This window comes from Scyliorhinus torazame, chromosome 24 (assembly GCF_047496885.1).
Source record: "Scyliorhinus torazame isolate Kashiwa2021f chromosome 24, sScyTor2.1, whole genome shotgun sequence".
Taxonomy (NCBI): domain Eukaryota; kingdom Metazoa; phylum Chordata; class Chondrichthyes; order Carcharhiniformes; family Scyliorhinidae; genus Scyliorhinus; species Scyliorhinus torazame.
This window is the reverse complement of record NC_092730.1, coordinates 16,666,508-16,684,724: the sequence shown is the minus strand read 5'-3', so window position 1 is coordinate 16,684,724 and position 18,217 is coordinate 16,666,508. Positions and strand designations below refer to the sequence as shown.

At 56.0% G+C, this 18,217-nt stretch overlaps 1 protein-coding gene across 2 annotated transcripts in view; it reads right to left on the bottom strand.

Annotated features, from left to right (window-relative positions):
• polr2g (RNA polymerase II subunit G) overlaps window positions 1-17,632 on the bottom strand; it is a 50,839-nt gene extending 33,207 nt beyond the window's left edge. The window contains exons 1-5 of one of the 2 annotated variants that reach the window (XM_072489408.1): window positions 17,509-17,632; window positions 15,574-15,683; window positions 13,544-13,703; window positions 11,997-12,047; window positions 5,444-5,509 (exon numbers count right to left, since the gene is read on the bottom strand). In XM_072489408.1, the coding sequence (XP_072345509.1) occupies window positions 5,444-5,509; window positions 11,997-12,047; window positions 13,544-13,703; window positions 15,574-15,683; window positions 17,509-17,520 (399 nt within the window). In that variant the 5' untranslated portion in view covers window positions 17,521-17,632. Of the gene's footprint in view, window positions 1-5,443; window positions 5,510-11,996; window positions 12,048-13,543; window positions 13,704-15,573; window positions 15,684-17,223; window positions 17,356-17,508 lie in introns of those variants that run through there. The other variant, XM_072489407.1, reaches the window with a different exon arrangement.
• Between the last annotated feature and the right edge of the window lie 585 nt (window positions 17,633-18,217).

Sequence of the window (18,217 nt, the reverse complement as noted above, 5' to 3'; positions counted from 1 at the left end):
GATTACAGAGATAGGGAGGGTTGTTGGGCCTGGAGGAGGTAACAGAGATAGAGGGGGTTGTAGGAGCTGGAGGAGGATACAGAGATAGGGAGGGTTGTAGGTTGTAGGAGCTGGAGGAGATTACAGATTTGGGAGGGTTGTAGGGGCTGGAGGAGGTTACAGAGATAGGGAGCGTTGTAGGGGCTGAAGGAGGTTACAGAGATAGGGAGGGTTGTTGGGCCTGGAGGAGGTAACAGAGATAGAGGGGGATGTAGGAGCTGGAGGAGGATACAGAGATAGGGAGGGTTATAGGTTGTAGGAGCTGGAGGAGGTTACAGGGATAGGGAGGGTTGTAGGGGCTGGAGGGGGTTACAGAGATAGGGAGGGTTGTCGGGGCTGGAGGAGGTTACAGAGATGGGGAGGGTTACAGGGGCAGGGAGGGTTGTCGGGGCTGGAGGGGGTTACAGAGATAGGGATAGTTGTAGGGGCTGGAGGAGGTTACTGAGATAGGGATAGTTGTAGGGGCTGGAGGAGGTTACAGAGATGGGGAGGGTTACAGGGGCTGGAGGAGGTTACAGAGATAGGGAGGGTTGGAGGGGCTGGAGGAGGTTACAGAGATAGGGAGGGTTGTAGGGGCTGGAGGGGGTTACAGCAATTGGGTGGGTTGTAGTGGGTTACAGACATAGGGATTGTTGTAGGGGTTGGTGGAGTTTACAGAGATAGGCAGGGTTGTAGGGGCTGAAGGAGGTTAAGAGATAGGGAGGATTGTAGGGGCTGAAGGAGGTTACAGAGATAGGGAGGGTTGTAGGGGCTGGAGGGAGTTACAGCAATTGGGTGGGTTGTAGTGGGTTACAGAGATAGGGATTGTTGTAGGGGTTGGTGGAGTTTACAGAGATAGGCAGGGTTGTATGGGATTGGAGGAGATTACAGAGATAGGGAGGGTTGTAGGGGCTGAAGGAGGTTAAGAGATAGGGAGTGTTGTCGGGGCTAAAGGAGGTTACAGAGATAGGGAGGGTTGTCGGGGCTGGAGGAGGTTACAGCGATTGGGTGGGTTGTAGTGGGTTACAGAGATAGGGATTGTTGTAGGGGCTGGAGGAGGTTAGAGATAGGGAGGGTTGTATGGTATTGGAGGAGATTACAGAGATAGGGAGGGTTGTAGGGGATTGGAGGAGATTACAGAGATAGGGAGGGTTGTAGGGGATTGGAGGAGGTTACAGAGATGGGGAGGGTTACAGGGGCTGGAGGAGGTTACAGAGATAGGGAGGGTTGGAGGGGCTGGAGGAGGTTACAGAGATAGGGAGGGTTGTAGGGGCTGGAGGGGGTTACAGCAATTGGGTGGGTTGTAGTGGGTTACAGAGATAGGGATTGTTGTAGGGGTTGGTGGAGTTTACAGAGATAGGCAGGGTTGTAGGGGCTGAAGGAGGTTAAGAGATAGGAAGGATTGTAGGGGCTGAAGGAGGTTACAGAGATAGGGAGGGTTGTAGGGGCTGGAGGGAGTTACAGCGATTGGGTGGGTTGTAGTGGGTTACAGAGATAGGGATTGTTGTAGGGGTTGGTGGAGTTTACAGAGATAGGCAGGGTTGTATGGGATTGGAGGAGATTACAGAGATAGGGAGGGTTGTAGGGGCTGAAGGAGGTTAAGAGATAGGGAGTGTTGTCGGGGCTAAAGGAGGTTACAGAGATAGGGAGGGTTGTCGGGGCTGGAGGAGGTTACAGCGATTGGGTGGGTTGTAGTGGGTTACAGAGATAGGGATTGTTGTAGGGGCTGGAGGAGGTTAGAGATAGGGAGGGTTGTATGGTATTGGAGGAGATTACAGGGATAGGGAGGGTTGTAGGGGATTGGAGGAGATTACAGAGATAGGGAGGGTTGTAGGGGATTGGAGGAGGTTACAGAGATAGGGAGGGTTGTATGGGATTGGAGGAGATTACAGAGATAGGGTGGGTTGTAGGGGATTGGAGGAGGTTACAGAGATAGGGAGGGTTGTCGGGGCTGGAGGAGGTTACAGAAATAGGGAAGGTTGTCGGGGCTGGAGGAGGTTACAGAGATAGGGAGGGTTGTGGGCAGGAGAAGGTCACAGAGATAAGGAGGGTTGTCGGGGCTGGAGGAGGTTACAGAATTAGGGAGGGTTGTCGGGGCTGGAGGAGGTTACAGAGATAGGGAGGGTTGTATGGGATTGGAGGAGATTACAGAGATAGGGAGGGTTGTATGGGATTGGAGGAGGTTACAGAGATAGGGAGGGTTGTCGGGGCTGGAGGAGGTTACAGAGATAGGGAGGGTTGTCGGGGCTGGAGGAGGTTACAGAGATAGGGAGGGTTGTCGGGGCTGGAGGAGGTTACAGAGATAGGGAGGGTTGTATGGGATTGGAGCAGATTACAGAGATAGGGAGGGTTGTATGGGATTGGAGGAGATTACAGAGATAGGGAGGGTTGTCGGGGCTGGAGGAGGTTACAGAGATAGGGAGGGTTGTGGGGTTTGGAGGAGGTTACAGAGATAGGGAGGGTTGTATGGGATTGGAGGAGATTACAGAGATAGGGAGGGTTGTCGGGGCTGGAGGAGGTTACAGAGATAGGGAGGGTTGTCGGGGCTGGAGGAGGTTACAGAGATAGGGAGGGTTGTCGGGGCTGGAGGAGGTTACAGAGATAGGGAGGGTTGTATGGCATTGGAGGAGATTACAGAGATAGGGAGGGTTGTATGGGATTGGAGGAGATTACAGAGATAGGGAGGGTTGTCGGGGCTGGAGGAGGTTACGGAGATAGGGAGGGTCGTAGGGTTTGGAGGAGGTTACAGATAGGGAGGGTTGTAGGGGCTGGAGGAGGTTACAGAGATAGGGAGGGTTGTAGGGGCTGGAGGAGGTTACAGAAATAGGGAGGGTTGTAGGGGCGGGTGCAGGTTACAGAGATAGGGAGGGTTGTCGGGGCTGGAGGAGGTTAGAGAGATAGGGAGGGTTGTAAGGGCTGGAGGAGGTTACAGAGATAGGGAGGGTTGTAGGGGCTGGAGGAGGTTACAGAGATAGGGAGGGTTGTGGGGTTTGCAGGAGGTTACAGAGATAGGGAGGGTTGTAGGGACTGGAGGAGGTTACAGAGATAGGGAGGGTTGTCGGGGCTGGAGGAGGTTACAGAGATAGGGACGATTGTCGGGGCTGGAGGAGGTTACAGAGATAGGTTGGGTTGTGGGGTTTGGAGGAGGTTACAGAGATAGGGAGGGTTGTCGGGGCTGGAGGAGGTTACAGAGATAGGGAGGGTTGTGGGGGCTGGAGGAGGTTACAGTGATCGGGAGGGTTGTGGGGTTTGGAGGAGGTTACAGAGATAGGGAGGGTTGTCGGGGCTGGAGGAGGGTACAGAGATAGGGAGGGTTGTCGGGGCTGGAGGAGGTTACAGAGATAGGGAGGGTTGTCGGGGCTGGAGGAGGTTACAGAGATAGGGAGGGTTGTCGGGGCTGGAGGAGGTTACAGAGATAGGGAGGGTCGTAGGGTTTGGAGGAGGTTACAGAGATAGGGAGGGTTGTAGGGGCTGGAGGAGGTTACAGAAATAGGGAGGGTTGTAGGGGCGGGTGGAGGTTACAGAGATAGGGAGGGTTGTGGGGGCTGGAGGAGGTTACAGAGATAGGGAGGGTTGTAGGGGCTGGAGGAGGTTACAGAGATAGGGAGGGTTGTGGGGTTTGGAGGAGGTTCCAGAGATAGGGAGGGTTGTAGGGGCTGGAGGAGGTTACAGAGATAGGGAGGGTTGTCGGGGCTGGAGGAGGTTAGAGATAGGGAGGGTTGTAGGGGGCTGGAGGAGGTTACAGAGATAGGGAGGGGTGTAGGGGGCTGGAGGAGGTTACAGAGATAGGGAGGCGTGTAGGGGGCTGGAGGAGGTTACAGAGATAGGAAGGGTTGTCGGGGCTGGAGGAGGTTACAGAGATAGGGAGGGTTGTCAGGGGCTGGAGGAGGTTACAGAGATAGGGAGGGTTGTCAGGGGCTGGAGCAGGTTACAGAGATAGGCAGGGTTGTCGGGCTGGGAAGCGTACGGAAAGATTTGAAGGCATGGATGTGAATTTTAAAATCAAGATGTTGCTTGACTGGGAGGCAAGTAGATCAGCAAGCACGGAGCAGGACCTGCTGAGAATGATGTCCTCCCGTTTACGGAGTGTAGAATACGGGCCAGCAGCCCGGTGAGGGTTGGAATAGTCAAATTTAGACTTAATGACAGGGACGAGGATTCCCTCTCCTCGTCGGATGAGGAGCTAATTGTGCATAAGATGTCACATGCTCTGAACCCAAACGGGAGCCGGGCTCTTGAAGCCCGGGATCTACCGGGAGTCCCCACATCAGAGCGACAGGCCAAAAGACCGCAATAGCAAGTCTTCAAAGGGGCCTCATGTGGTCTGCGCCTCTCTCTCGAGTTTAGTACAGCAGCACAGATCATTATCAAGCGTGAATGGTTTACGGAGGAGGAACAGGTTCTAGATGACCGGGAAGGTCCCGGAGATATACCTATGTTAATATATGGTCAGGTAAGTTGACGCGGTGGCGCAGTGGGTTAGCCCTGCTGCCTCACGGCGCTGAGGTCCCAGGTTCGATTCCGGCTCTGGGTCACTGTCAGTGTGGAGTTTGCACATTCTCCCCGTGTCTGCGTGGGTTTCGCCCCCACAATCCAAAGATGTGCCGGGGCAGGTGGATTGGACACGCTAAATTGGAAGAAATGAATTGGGTACTCTAAATTTTTTTTATTTAAAAAAAGGTAAGTTGATTGGGGGGGGGGGGGGGGGCAGACGGCCGACAACACAGAAGGCATAATCAAAGTACAACAAAGGCATAAACCCGAGGATCCAGGAGACGCAGTTGCTACCTATCAGTCTCGGACAGCGGACAGGCCAGCTTCCAGCCACCAAGCCTGAAGGCCAGGCTTACAGCAAGCAAGCTTCCGCGTCTTGGGAGTCGAGGCAGTGCAGAAAACCTTTTGTCATAATATATCTCCGCCGGATCAGGAAAAAAGCGGTTCCAAGATTTGAGTACCATCCCTGTAATGTGTTATTCAATTTGGACGAGTTTTGGGGAACAGGGAAGAGTTCAGGTACCCTAGACATGTTTGGTAACAAGGGATACATTCTAGGGAAACGGTGTGTTTAGTAATTCATACATTCCTAACCGTGTGAGAGTAGATTGGTCTTGTTAGCATTTATTTGTCTTTTCTTCAATTAATAGTATTTAATAATTGTTGCACGACGACTGGGCAATTTATTCTCACTCGCCTAACGTCCGCATGGACTTGTTTTCCGGCGAATCGGGTGACTCGTCACCGAGGAGGTGGGAACCAAGGATAATTTCTCTCTTACCAGCTGAGCGACTGGGTTAGCACGCAGAGGGCAGACATAGGTAACGTTGCATTCTGTAACTAAACCAGTTCACACCCAGGTTCATGGTTCACGAGCTGGCTAGACGTCCATTTCTCAACGTGACGCATACCTCATCCGGCGCAAACATACCTCATCACCGGTCTTGTAACAGGGAGGGTTGGAATTGGGATCAAACTCCATTTCTGACGGAATTGACTGCAAGGAAAGAGAAGAGGGCGACGGATTTAGCGGCAGACGCGGCAATTGTACCCCCCCACCCCCCCCCCCACCCAGTGGCCCGACCCGCGAGCAGCCGCCGGCATGCTTCAGCCTCGTCGTAAGGCCCCGGCGGGCTATCAGACTGCGGACGCCGTCACAACTCCCATCGGGCACAGGGCCACATGGGATTTTCATACCGGATGTCCCGACGAACCTCCCTTTCCCTGGCAGACATGAACGAGGGGGGGGGGGGGGGGGGGGGGGGGGGGGGGGGGGCTCATATCCACATGCCTGCAGTGACTCCTGCCCACCCAGTATCTTCCTGCCGCCATTATCGAGGTGGACGTGTCAAGAACATAAAGCCAGTCCATCCCAGGAGCTCCGAGCCGGCCATAACCCTCAGGGTGAGGAGGAAGTGATGTGTAAAGGTTTCAAACGGTCACCCGACACTGTGGGGGAAGACTATGCACACTCGACTGACTTTTAAATATCCCCCAGCCGGAGGGCCCCCTGACAATCGCCCCTCAGTCAACATTGCTGCTGACCACTGCCTCGGAAAAGTCGAATTTAGACTTAAAGACAGGGACGAGGATTCCCTCTCCTCGTCGGATGAGGAGCTAATTGTGCATAAGATGTCACATGCTCTGAACCCAAACGGGAGCCACGTATTTCCTGTAAAACTCTACCGGGAACCCATCTGGCCCCGGGGAAAGGAAATGAACTCCCAAAGATGCAGGCATTGCTGGCGAGCCCAGCATTTAGGATAGAATAGAATCACTACAGTGCACAAGGATGCCATACGGCCCATCGAGTCTGCACCTACCCTCTGAAAGGGAACCCAGCCGAGGGTCAGACCCCCACCCTATCCCCGTTACCCCCACCTAACCTAACCTTTTGGACACTAAGGGGAAATTGATTATGGCCAATCCACCGGCCGCTTGAAGGGGTTTTGCTACACCAGAGACCACTTTGGAGGGTAGTTAAAGAGCGGGTAACGTGCGGGGGAAAACAGCGGCCACGGCTTGTACCATTGGAAATTAAAGCGTTTATTGAGTTGACTGGAAACTCGCTTTGAACACCAGAATGAATCTGCCAACTGATGATGGTGTTGACTTTCTAACTGAGGGGGCTTCCGGTTGCGGCGATGCGGAGCTGAGCCGCACATTTCGGCGGCTCCCGCTAGAACGGACTTTTGGGCTCTCCTGAGGAGCCCCAACGGCAATTTTTCGACGACTTCCCGTATGGGAAGGTGAGAGCAAGGTTCCCCCCTTCCATAGTATATGGGGTGGACCAGAAGTGGAGCGGTCAAAAAAGCGGTTTCGGAGCAGTGAAAGAAGCGAGGGAGGAAAAAACAAGATGGCGGAGATCGAGCGGCATGGGGGGGCCGGAGCAGCGGGGAGGAGCTTAAGAAAGAGGTGCTGGCGCCACTGCTGACGGCGATCGAGGGGCTGAAGGAGACCCAGAAGGCCCACGGGGTGGAGATCCGGGAAAAAGCCTCGGAGAACGAGGACGAGATCTTGGGCCTGGCGGTGAAGGTGGAGGCGCACGAGGCGCTGCGCAAGAGGTGGGCGGAAAGATTAGAGGACCTGGAGAACAGGTCGAGGAGGAAGAATCTTCGGATTCTGGGTCTCCCTGAAGGGGGCCGATGCCGGGGCGTATGTGAGCACGATGCTCCATTCGCTGATGGGTGCGGAGGCCTCTCCGAGTCCCCTGGAGCTAATGGGGCTCATCGGGTCCTGGCGAGGAGACCCAAGGCCAACGAGCCCCCAAGGGCGGTAGTGGTGAGGTTTCACCGTCTCGTGGACAGAGAGTGTGTCCTGAGATGGGCCAAGAAAGAGCGGAGCAGCAGGTGGGAGAATACAGTGATCTGAATCTATCAGGACTGGAGTACGGAGGTGGCGAAGAAGAGAGCTGGTTTTAATCGGGCTAAGGCGGTGCTCCATCGGAAGGGGGTGAGATTCGGAATGCTGCAGCCAGCGCGACTGTGGGTCACATTTCAGGATCAACACCACTACTTTGAAACGCCTGAAGAGGCTTGGACCTTTATACAAACTGAAAAGTTGGACTCAAACTGAGGGTCTGTGGTTGTGGGGGGGGGGGGATGTCGGTTGTATACAGGGTTTTAACTATGCGTAGGGAATGCTCCACGGGTTGGGTGATGGATGGGGATGGGGGAAGAGATCTGATGGGGAGACTGAGAGAGAATGTGGGCGCTGGTGCTGGAGGGAGGGGAGGCCCGGGGATGGGGGAATTGGGATAAGGCCGCAACAGGAGCTGCGGCAGAGGGGGCGGGGCTGGCTCAGGAAAGCGCGGGCTTTTTCCCGCGCTAGGGAAGGACGGAGGGGTGGGGGTGGAGGAGCGCACACCGATTGCTGGGGAGGAAGGGGAGGGGGGATTCCCACACATGGGATGGCGGGGGAGGCCGGGGTCAGCAGGTGTCAGCTGACTTACGGGAGTGTTATGGGGGGAGCAAAAGAGCTAGATACGGATCTAGCGGGGGGAGGTGGGGAGATAGGGTTGCTGCTGCATTGGCCGAGGGGGAACTGGAAACAGAAGAGGTGGTCGGGGATCCCCCGTCTGGGGGACTGGAGGGTGCGGGAGGCGCGGGCACAGGACTGGCCTAGAAAAGGAAATGGCTAAGATGGCTAATCGGCAAGAGGGGGGGGGGGGGGAGAAGCCCCCCAATCCGGCTGATAACGTGGAATGTGAGGGGCCTGAATGGGCCGGTTAAGGGGGCTCGAGTGTTCGCGCACTTAACGGGACTGAAGGCAGACGTGGTCATGCTCCAGGAGACACATCAGAAGGTGGCAGATCAGGTCAGGTTAAGGAAGGGATGGGTAGGACAGGTATTCCATTCGGGGCTGGATGCGAAGAATAGAGGGGTGGCAATACTGGTGGGGAAGCGGGTGTCATTTGAGGCCAAGAACATAGTAGTGGACAATGGAGGTCGATACGTGATGGTGAGCGGTAGGCTGCAGGGGGCGTGGGTGGTATTGGTAAACGTATACGGTGGGGGTAGTATGGGAGGCGCTGAAGGCGGTGGTCAGGGGAGAGTTAATCTCCATCAGGGCTCACAGGGAGAAGAGAGAGGGCAGGGTAAGGGAGAGGTTAGTGGGGGAGATCCTAAGGGTGGACAGGAGATATGCAGAGGCCCCTGAAGAGGGACTACTTAGGGAGCGGTGAAGTCTCCAGATGGAATTCAACCTGTTGACCACAGGGAAAGCAGAGGCACAGTGGAGGAAGGCACAGGGGGCGGTGTACGAGTATGGGGACAAGGCGAGCTGGATGCTGGCACATCAGCTCCGTAAGAGGATGGCAGCGAGGGAGATAGGTGGAGTCAAGGATGGCAGGGGAACTATGGTGCGGAGTGCGGTGAAAGTAAATGAGGCATTTAAGGCCTTTCATGAGGAGCTGTACAGATCTCAGCCCCCAGCGGGGGAAGAGGGGATGCGACGATTTCTGGATCAACTGTGGTTCCCGAGGGTGACGTCCAATTGGGTTGGAGGAGCTGATTAAAGGACTGGGGAGAATGCAGGCGGGGAAGGCCCCGGGGCCAGATGGGTTCCCGGTCGAGTTTTACAGGAAATACGTGGACCTGCAAGGCCCGTTGTTACTGAGGACCTTCAATAAGGCAAGGGATGGGGGGACCTTGCCCCTGACAATGTCCGGGGCGCTGATCTCTCTGATCCGGAAGTGGGACAAGGACCCACTGCAATGTGGGTCGTATAGGCCGATTTCGCTCCTTAATGTGGATGCTAAGTTGCTGGCAAAAGTGCTGGCTACGAGAATTGAGGACTGTGTCCTGGGGGTGAGTCATGAGGAACAGACGGGATTTGTAAAGGGCAGGCAGCTAAGTACCAATGTGTGGAGGCACCTAAACGTGATTATGATGCCATCGGCGGAGGGAGAGGCGGAGATAGTGGCAGCTATGGACGCGGAGAAGGCCTTTGACCGAGTGGAGTGGGAGTATCTCTGGGAAGTGTTGTGGAGGTTTGGGTTTGGGGAGGGGTTTATCAGTTGGGTTAAGCTCCTATATAGAGCCCCGGTGGCGAGTGTGGTCACGAATCGGCGGAGGTCGGAGTATTTTCGGCTGTATCGAGGGACGAGGCAGGGGTGCCCCCTGTTGTTTGCATTAGCAATTGAGCCTTTGGCCATGGCACTAAGGGAGTCCAGGAAATGGAGGGGGGTGGTCCGAGGGGGAGAGGAGCATCGGGTGTCGCTGTATGCGGACGACCTGTTGCTGTATGTGGCGGATCCAGTGGAGGGGATGGTGGAGGTCATGCGGATCCTAAGGGAGTTTGGGGACTTCTCGGGGTATAAGCTCAATGTAGGGAAAAGTGAGCTCTGGAGAGCTCGCATCCAGGGAACCAAGGAAGAGGGATAGACGACCTACCATTGAGGAGGGCGGAAAGGAGCTTTCGGTACTTGGGGATCCAGGTAGCTAGGAGTTGGGGGGCCCTGCACAAACTTAATTTGACGCGGCTGGTGGAGCAGATGGAGGAGGACTACAAACGATGGGATGTGTTGCCACTCTCGCTAGCGGGCAGGGTACAGTCGATTAAAATGATGGTCCTCCCGAGGTTTCTTTTTGTGTTCCAGTGCCTTCCTATTATGATTACCAAGGCCTTTTTTAAGCAGGTAGGCATCGTGGGTTTTGTGTGGGCAAATAAGACCCCGAGGGTAAGGAGGGGGTTTCTGGAGCGTAGCAGGGACAGGGGGGGGGGCTGACGCTGCCGAATTTGTGCGGCTATTATTGGGCAGCCAATGTGGCGATGATCTGTAAGTGGGTAATGGAGGGAGAGGGGGCGGCATGAGAAGAGGTTGGAGATGGCGTCCTGCAAAGGAACGAGCCTGAGGGCGCTGGTGACGGCACCGCTGCCGCTCTCGCCGACAAGGTACACCGCGAGTCCGGTGGTGGCGGCAACGCTAAAGATCTGGGGGCAGTGGAGACGACACAGGGGTGAGATGGGAGCCTCGGTGTGGTCCACGATCAGAGATAACCATCGGTTTGTCCCAGGAAGGATGGACGGGGGGTTTCAGAGCTGGCATCAGGCGGGGATCAGAAGGGTGGGCGACCTGTTTATAGATGGGACGTTTGCGAGCCTAGGGGCGCTGGAGGAGAAGTTTGGGTTACCCCCGGGAAATGCGTTCAGGTATATGCAGGTGAGGGCGTTTGTGAGGCGGCAGGTGAGGGAATTCCCGTTGCTCCCGACACAGGAGATTCAGGACAGGGTGATCTCGGCTGTATGGGTCGGAGAGGGCAAGGTGTCGGCAGTATACCAGGAGATGAAAGAAGAGGAGGAGGCTTCGGTAGAGGAGCTGAAGGGCAAGTGGGAGGAGGAGCTGGGGGAGGAGATTGAAGAGGGTCTGTGGGCTGACGCCCTGAGTAGGGTTAATTCCTCTTCCTCGTCTGCCAGGCTTAGCCTGATGCAGTTTAAGGTTATCCACAGATCGCATATGACAGGGGCGAGGCTGAGTAGGTTCTTTGGGGTGGAGGACAGAAGTGGGAGGTGCTCGGGAAGCCCGGCGAATCACGTCCATATGTTCTGGTCGTGCCCGGCACTGGATGGGTTTTGGAGGGGTTTCGCGAGGACTATGTCCAAGGTGGTGAAAGTCCAGGTCAAGCCGAGTTGGGGGCTGGCACTAATTGGGGTGGCGGACGAACCGGGAGTGCAGTAGGCGAAAGAGGCCGGTATCCTGGCCTTTGCGTCCCTGGTAGCCCGGCGGAGGATTTGGCAATTGTGGAAAGATGCGAAGCCCCCCCCAGTGTGGAAGCCCGGATAAATGACACGGCCGGGTTCATCAAGCTGGAGAGGATAAAGTTTGCCTTGCGAGGGTCTGCGCAGGGGTTCCTTGGGCGGTGGCAACCGTTCCTAGACTATCTCGCGGAGCGTTTGAAAGAGGTCGGTCAGCAGCAACCCCGGGGGGGGGGGTATGGGTGGGCGGGGAAGGGGGTTTTCCTAGGGGTACTTGAAAAAGGAAAAACATAAATATATGGGAGAGTCAATATGTGCGGGAGGAACCCAGTGTACAAGTTCTGTATTATGTTGGATTGATAGGTTTATGTAATGTTCTGCTCTGCTTTTCTGTTACCGGGGGGGGGGGGTTAAATTGGTTGAAAATTTTTGTTGTAAAAACTTTGAATAAACATATTTAAATGTAAAAAAAACTTTCGAACTGAAGAAACGTTTGATTTAGGAATTAGTTTTTTTTTGGGGGGGGGGGTTTTCTTTCCTTGAACAAAGGACTCAGCGAACAGTTTTACGACAATCTGACAGCCTTACGCTAAGTATCCCCCCCCCCCCCCCCCCCCCCCTCTCCGACCAACGTTTTAATGCTTCAGGGTTTCCCCCCCCACCCTGGGAAAATGAACTGAATTTGCATTGTCAAACTGCCAAGAAGGGATTTTAATCCCGGCTCTCTGGATTTCTGCAACAACCATCGCTGGATAAGAGGAACGATCCTTTCAAATTGTCCAACTCACGTGTCTGGAGATGAAGCAGGACATGGGCCCGATTTCAGTGAAAAGTCCGACCTGTGGTACGAGAAAAAAAAAAAAAACAACAACCCCCAGTCAGACAGACAGGAACCCCGGACAGCGACAGAGCTGCTGAATAAAGAGACGCGGTTACAAAACGAGAGATCCTCTGTCCGAGGGGGTGAACCAACCAGGGCTCGATACTGTTAAGTGAGTAATCCTTCACTGCTCGATGGCGGTCGCGCCACCTTCATTCAACTGAATCTCTGACAGATTCTGCCAGGGCCGACAACGTAACAATTGTATTTAGAAAGTAGGATTATTCCCTCTGTAAACGTGGAAGGGAGGACTTGGGATATACACAAGTGGCTGGGGGTGCAGGGAGGCGAGCGGGTGGTGACGATCAGGGAGAAATGGGAAGGGGAGTCGGGCGGGGAGATCAATTGGGGAGTATGGAGTGAGGCACTGCGCAGGGTAAACGGGACCTCCTCCTGTGCAAGGATGAGCCTGATACAGTTTAAGGCGGCGCACAGGGTGCGTATGACTCGGGCGAGAATGAGTGGGTTCTTTCAGGGGGCAGCAGATGAGTGTGAGAGGTGTGGGGGCGGGGGCCAGCGAATCACGCGCACATGTTTTGGGGTTGCGATAAATTGGGAAGATTCTGGGCGGGAGTGTTCGCGGTCTTGGCCAGGATAGTGGAGGAGGGAGTGGACCCGGACCCTTTGGTGGCGATATTTGGGGTCTCGGAGAAGCCGGAGCTCACTGAGAGGAGGAAGGCCGATGTCGTGGCCTTCGCCTCTCTGACCGCACGGCGGCGAATTTTGCTGGAGTGGCGGTCGGCATCGCCACCGGGGGTAGCGGCTTGGCTGGGCGACCTGTACGACTTCCTGCGGTTAGAGAAGGTAAAGTCTTAGTTAAGGGGCTCTGCGGAGGGGTTTGGTAAAAGGTGGGGCATGTTTGTGACCATGTTTGAGGAGCTGATCGTCACGGGGGGGGGGGGGGGGGGGGCCTGTTAAGGCACAGCCTCAGGATGACCCAGGATCCGGATGGGACCGTTCAAGGACAGCTCCTCTGACAATGCAGCAGCTCCTTGGCACTGCAGAGGAACGGCAGCCACTGGAGGCTGCTGAGCTTGGTCCCTGGCGCGGGGTTGGAACCGGCCACGTTCCGACCGAGGGGCGGAATTGCCGGCAACGCCCAGCTCAGATTTAAAGGTGAAACCGCAACAACAAAAAAAAAAAAAGGCCCCGTGCCAACCCAAGGGCAAGAAAAGCCCGCCAAAGTGACCTGGCCAAATACGTCCTCCCACTCCAGCCGCCCATCAATCACCTCCTGCCCCTCCGGCCAATTAAACCCCCGCCCACCCCGGTCAATTAACCTCCCCCTGGCTAATTCACCTCCCCCCCCCCTCCCCCCAATCCGGTCATTTAGCTTTCCAGAGGTGTAAGAGCAAAGAGAAGAGGGAATAAACTTCACTGGAAGTCACTGGAGTCAGCTTCATCGGACGTCACGCTGGGATTCTGGGGAGCGAATATACCCGGACGTTCAGTTACCTTGTTGACCTGAGTGACCACAGCGTCGACCACCTCCCCTTTGAAGGGCCGGAAGACTATGGCCTTGTACTTGACGGGGTAGAGTACAAATCCCCGCCCTGGCTGGATCACCCCGGCTCCGATGTTGTCTATGGTGGTGACAGCGATGACAAACCCGTACCTGTGGAGAGACCACATCGAACAGCAAGGCTGCAGTTTACAGCGGCAGCTACTCCAGCCCAGCTCACGGCCCACTCAAACACGAGGCAGTGCCGGCCACCAGGTCAGGGTACGGAGCTCCCCGGCGGTTTCCTGGACAAATGCGCGGGCCTGCCTTGATGCTCGGGCGGCCAGCGAAACGTACAGGCCGAGCGGGTGGGGGGGGGGCACTCTACAAGGGCATTCTAAGCGCCCCCCCTAAATAAACGCAACATCCCCACCGACACAGGGGAATCACTCGACCCAGAAAGCACAAGCTGGAATAGAGTCATCCGCGCCGTGGTGAGTAGCACCGCTGCCCCACGGCGCCGGGGGTCCCGGGTTCGATTCCCGGGCCTCGGGTCACTGTCTGTGCCGAGTCTGCACGTTCCCCACCCACCGTCTGGGTGGGTTTCCTCCGGGCGCTCCGGTTTCCTCCCGCAGTCCAAAGACGCGCAGGTTAGATGGGGTCATGGGGATAGGGTAGGGGGTAGGCCCAGGCAGGGTGCTCTTGCGGAGGGTCGGGGCCGACCCGATGGGCCAAATGGCCTGTAGGAATTCTGTGAAGGCGCCAACCGCCTCGAGCGTCACCGAGTGGGGCATGTGGCGGCCAGGCACAAGCAGCGGAAAGAACGCACAGAATGCGGAGCGTCCCACCCACCCGCCTCTTCAATCTGTGGCTCCGGGATTGGTTATAAACCCTCCCCCCCCCATCCTCGACCCGCAGGCACTGCCAAAGATGAAGCAGGAGTAATCCAAACTAATGCTGTGGGGACATAGGTTCAAATCCCACCACTATTAGGGCGTGGAATTTAAATTCAATTAATAAAATCTGGACTGATTAAGCCAGTTTCATTCATGGTGATCAAGAAACTATATTCGATTGACATGAAAATAAAAAAAAAACCATCCTGTTCAGTCACGTCCCCTTTAGGCAAAGGGGAAATCTGCCGTCTTTACCCCGGTCTGGCCTACACGTGACTCCAGACCCCCCACACAGCAATGTGGTCGACTTTTAACCGCACCCCCCCCCTCCCCCCACCTCTGAAATGGGCCGAGCGAGACGCTCAGTTTGAGGGGCTGGACTACAAATGCTGGGCCTTGTCCAGCGACGGCCAGCTCCCACGAAATCAGCGGGGCGGCACGGCGGCGCACTGGTTAGCACTGCTGCCTAGGACGCTGAGGAGCAGTGTTTGAATCCCGGCTCTGGGTCACTGCCCCTGCGGAGTTTGCACATTCTCCCCGTGCGTTTCACCCCCGCAACCCAAAGATGTGTAGGGTTAGGTGGATTGGCCAGGCTAAATTGTCTCTTAATTGGGAAAAAAATAATAATTGGGTACTCTAAATTTAAAACTCCCATCAATCATTTTTTTTTTTTTTGAAGTCTAAAGTTCTGCTGCCCTGTACCCTGAAAGAATAAATTTTGAGAACCGATTCGCTTGAACCACTGTGAGCAAGTTCCACATTCTCCGGGTAAAGGACTGGGGACTGTGTTATATCGGAGACCTCCAGTCTATGCTCTTCCCCCGGAGAGGAGACAATCTCTCTGTAGCCGCGCTCACGCAAAACCCTTTCAGGATCTTAAACCCCCACCAGGAGGTCACCCCCCCCCCCCTCACTGCCTTGAGTCAGTCAGAGGTGGGAGTCCCAACCAGAGCCGATGGTTGGGCAACAAAATGGGCAATATATGTCTGCCGTGCCTGCAACAGGCTTCAAGGGGTGTGAGGGGGGGGGGGGGGGGGGGGGGGGGGGGGGTGATCGACTGTGGACAGCGCAACCGGAGAAAAGACGCCACATGTTTGTACACGGGAAGCAGCACAGGCGCGAGGTTCACGACTGCAAATGTCACTCACTTCCCAGTGCAGGTTCCCTCGACCTCAGTGAAGAGCTTCTGCTTGACGGTGTTGAGCAGGTTCGGTCCAAAATACCGAGGGTGCAGCAGGATCTCGTGCTCCAAAGAAATCTGAAAATATGAGAGGGGCACCCAAATATTTAAAAATGTCACGGGTACGCGGCCTGTCCGTGACCGGAATTTCACAGGATTCAACCATTCCCCGAGCTCGCCAAAGTCGGAGGAGACGGTCTGTGAGGGGGTAGGAGACAGGAGAGATTAATTGGCAAGGGATGACGGAGCCAGGTTAAAAAAAAGGAGGCGGCGCTACGTAGGGCGGCACAGTAGCACAATGGTTAGCACCGTTGCTTCACAGCACCAGGGACCCAGGTTCAATTCCCAGGCGTGAAATGAAATGAAAATCGCTAATTGGCACAAGTAGGCTTCAAATGAAGTTACTGTGAAAAGCCCCCTAGTCGCCACATTCCGGCGCCTGTTCGGGGAGGCTGGTACGGGAATTGAACCGAGCTGCTGGCCTGCCTCGGTCTGCTTTCAAAGCCAGCAATTTAGCCCAGTGTGCTAAACCAGCCCCTTGGGTCCCTGTCTGTGCGGAGTCTGCAGATTCTCCCCGTGTCAGAAGACATAGGAGCAGAATTAGGCCACTCGGCCCATCGAGTCTGCTCCGCCATTCAATCATGGCTGATAGTTCCTCTGGTTTCCTCCCACAAAGTCCCGAAAGACGTGCTTGTTAGATGAATAGGACTTGCTAAATTCTCCCTCCGTGTACCCGAACAGGCTCCGGAATGCAGCGACAAGGGGATTTTCCACAGTAACTTCATTGCTGTGTTCAAACATCATAGAACTGAACATCATAGTGCAGAAGGAGGCCATTCGGCCCATCGAGTCTGCACCGGCCCTTGCAAATGCACCCCACTTAAGCTTACACCGCCGCAACCCAACTTAACCTTTTTTGGATGCTAAGGGCAATTTATCATGGCCAATCCACCTAACCTGCACATCTTTGGCCTATGGGAGGAAACCGGAGCACCCGGAGGAAACCCACGCAAACACGGGGCTAACGTGCAGCCTCCGCAGTGGCCCAAGCCGGGAATCGAACCTGCGCCCCTGGAGACGTGAAGCAACTGTGCTAACCACGGCGCTTCCCTGTTAATGTAAGCCTACTTGTGACACTAATAAAGATTATTATTATTCAACAAACGGAAGATGGGTCTAGGTAAGGCAGATGGAATATAATGCAGGAAAATGTGAAATCGTGCACCTTGGTAGGAAGAATAAAGGAGCCGAGTATTACTTAAATGGAGAGAGACGGCAGAAAGCTGCAGCACCGAGGGATTTGGGGGTTGCCGTGCATAGATCACAAAAGCGGCACGTGGCGAGTTCACGGTTCAGGTCAGCGATCCTTCACCAGGAATTTTAAAACCTCTTCGCTGGACGTAAAAGTTCCACGGCCGCCATCCGAGAAGGAAAATGGAGTTTGTCACCTGGTGTCACGCCCCATCCTGGGGCCAACGCCCGGATAGGTCGGGACGGCTGCCGTCAGGTGAAATCGCCGCCTGGATAGGTTGTGACGGCTGCCAGTCAACCGACACCACTGCCCACCGCCACCCGGATTGGTCCGGATGGCTGCCAATCAAGTAGTATCACCACCTACCGCCACCCGGATTGGTCGAGACCGCTGCCAATCAGGTACCATCACCGCCCGGATTGGTCGAAATGGCTGTCAGTCAACTGACATCACCGCCCACCAGCTGCCCGGATTGGTCGGGCTGGCTGCCCGTCAAACGGCATCGCTGCCCAGCCGCGCCCGGATTGGTCGGGACAGCTGTCCGTCAGCCGACGTCACCGCCCACCTCGCGCCCGGCCACCGTCTCCCGGCCGCGCGGACAAAAAGACGATTTTCTTTTAAAAACGTCGAACAAAAGCTGAAACCGCTCACGTGATAGAACATGGCGGCGACGCGATCTCAGTCGTCTCCGTTCGGTCGGGGGGGGGGGGGGGGGGGGTGGCTGGGTGCAGTGAAGCCGTCCGGAAAAAGCGCGAGTGCCGGAGCCGAGCCGGCAACCAACCTTCAGGCCGCCCAAAAGGCCTGCGGCGGATGGGCGACGTCATCGCGTCCGCTGGTGACGTCATCGCGTCCGCTGGTGACGTCATCGCGTCGGATGGCCGACATCGCACCGCCCCACGTACGTCCCCCCGTCCCGCGTACGTCGCTCCGCGCCCCCCCCCTCCCACCACGTGACGCGGCTGCCCCGCCTCCCCCTCCAACGGTCGTCCCGCCTGACGGCCCCGGCCGCCATTTTGTTCCCTCAGCCAAAAGATCGACGCCCGCCAGGGAGGACAGCTCTCCTCCCCCCCCTCCTCTCTCCCCCCCCCCCCCCCCCCCGCATAAAATAACCCCCTCTTCGCTTACCTGTGGTGGTTTGATACCATCAGGCCGGTTATGGGGTGGTTATGAGTCGACCACGTTGGCGGTGTGGGGCGCGAGCGGGGTTGACGTCGCATGTCGGTCAAGCCGGGGCGAGGACGGAGGATTCCCTCCCCCCCCCCCCCGCCGCACTTACCCTCCCAAAAGTACCGCCGTCGCCAAGATCGAGCAAGACCGGGCGTCGCAGGAGCACAGGAACCTGCGGAGATTTCGGGACCCC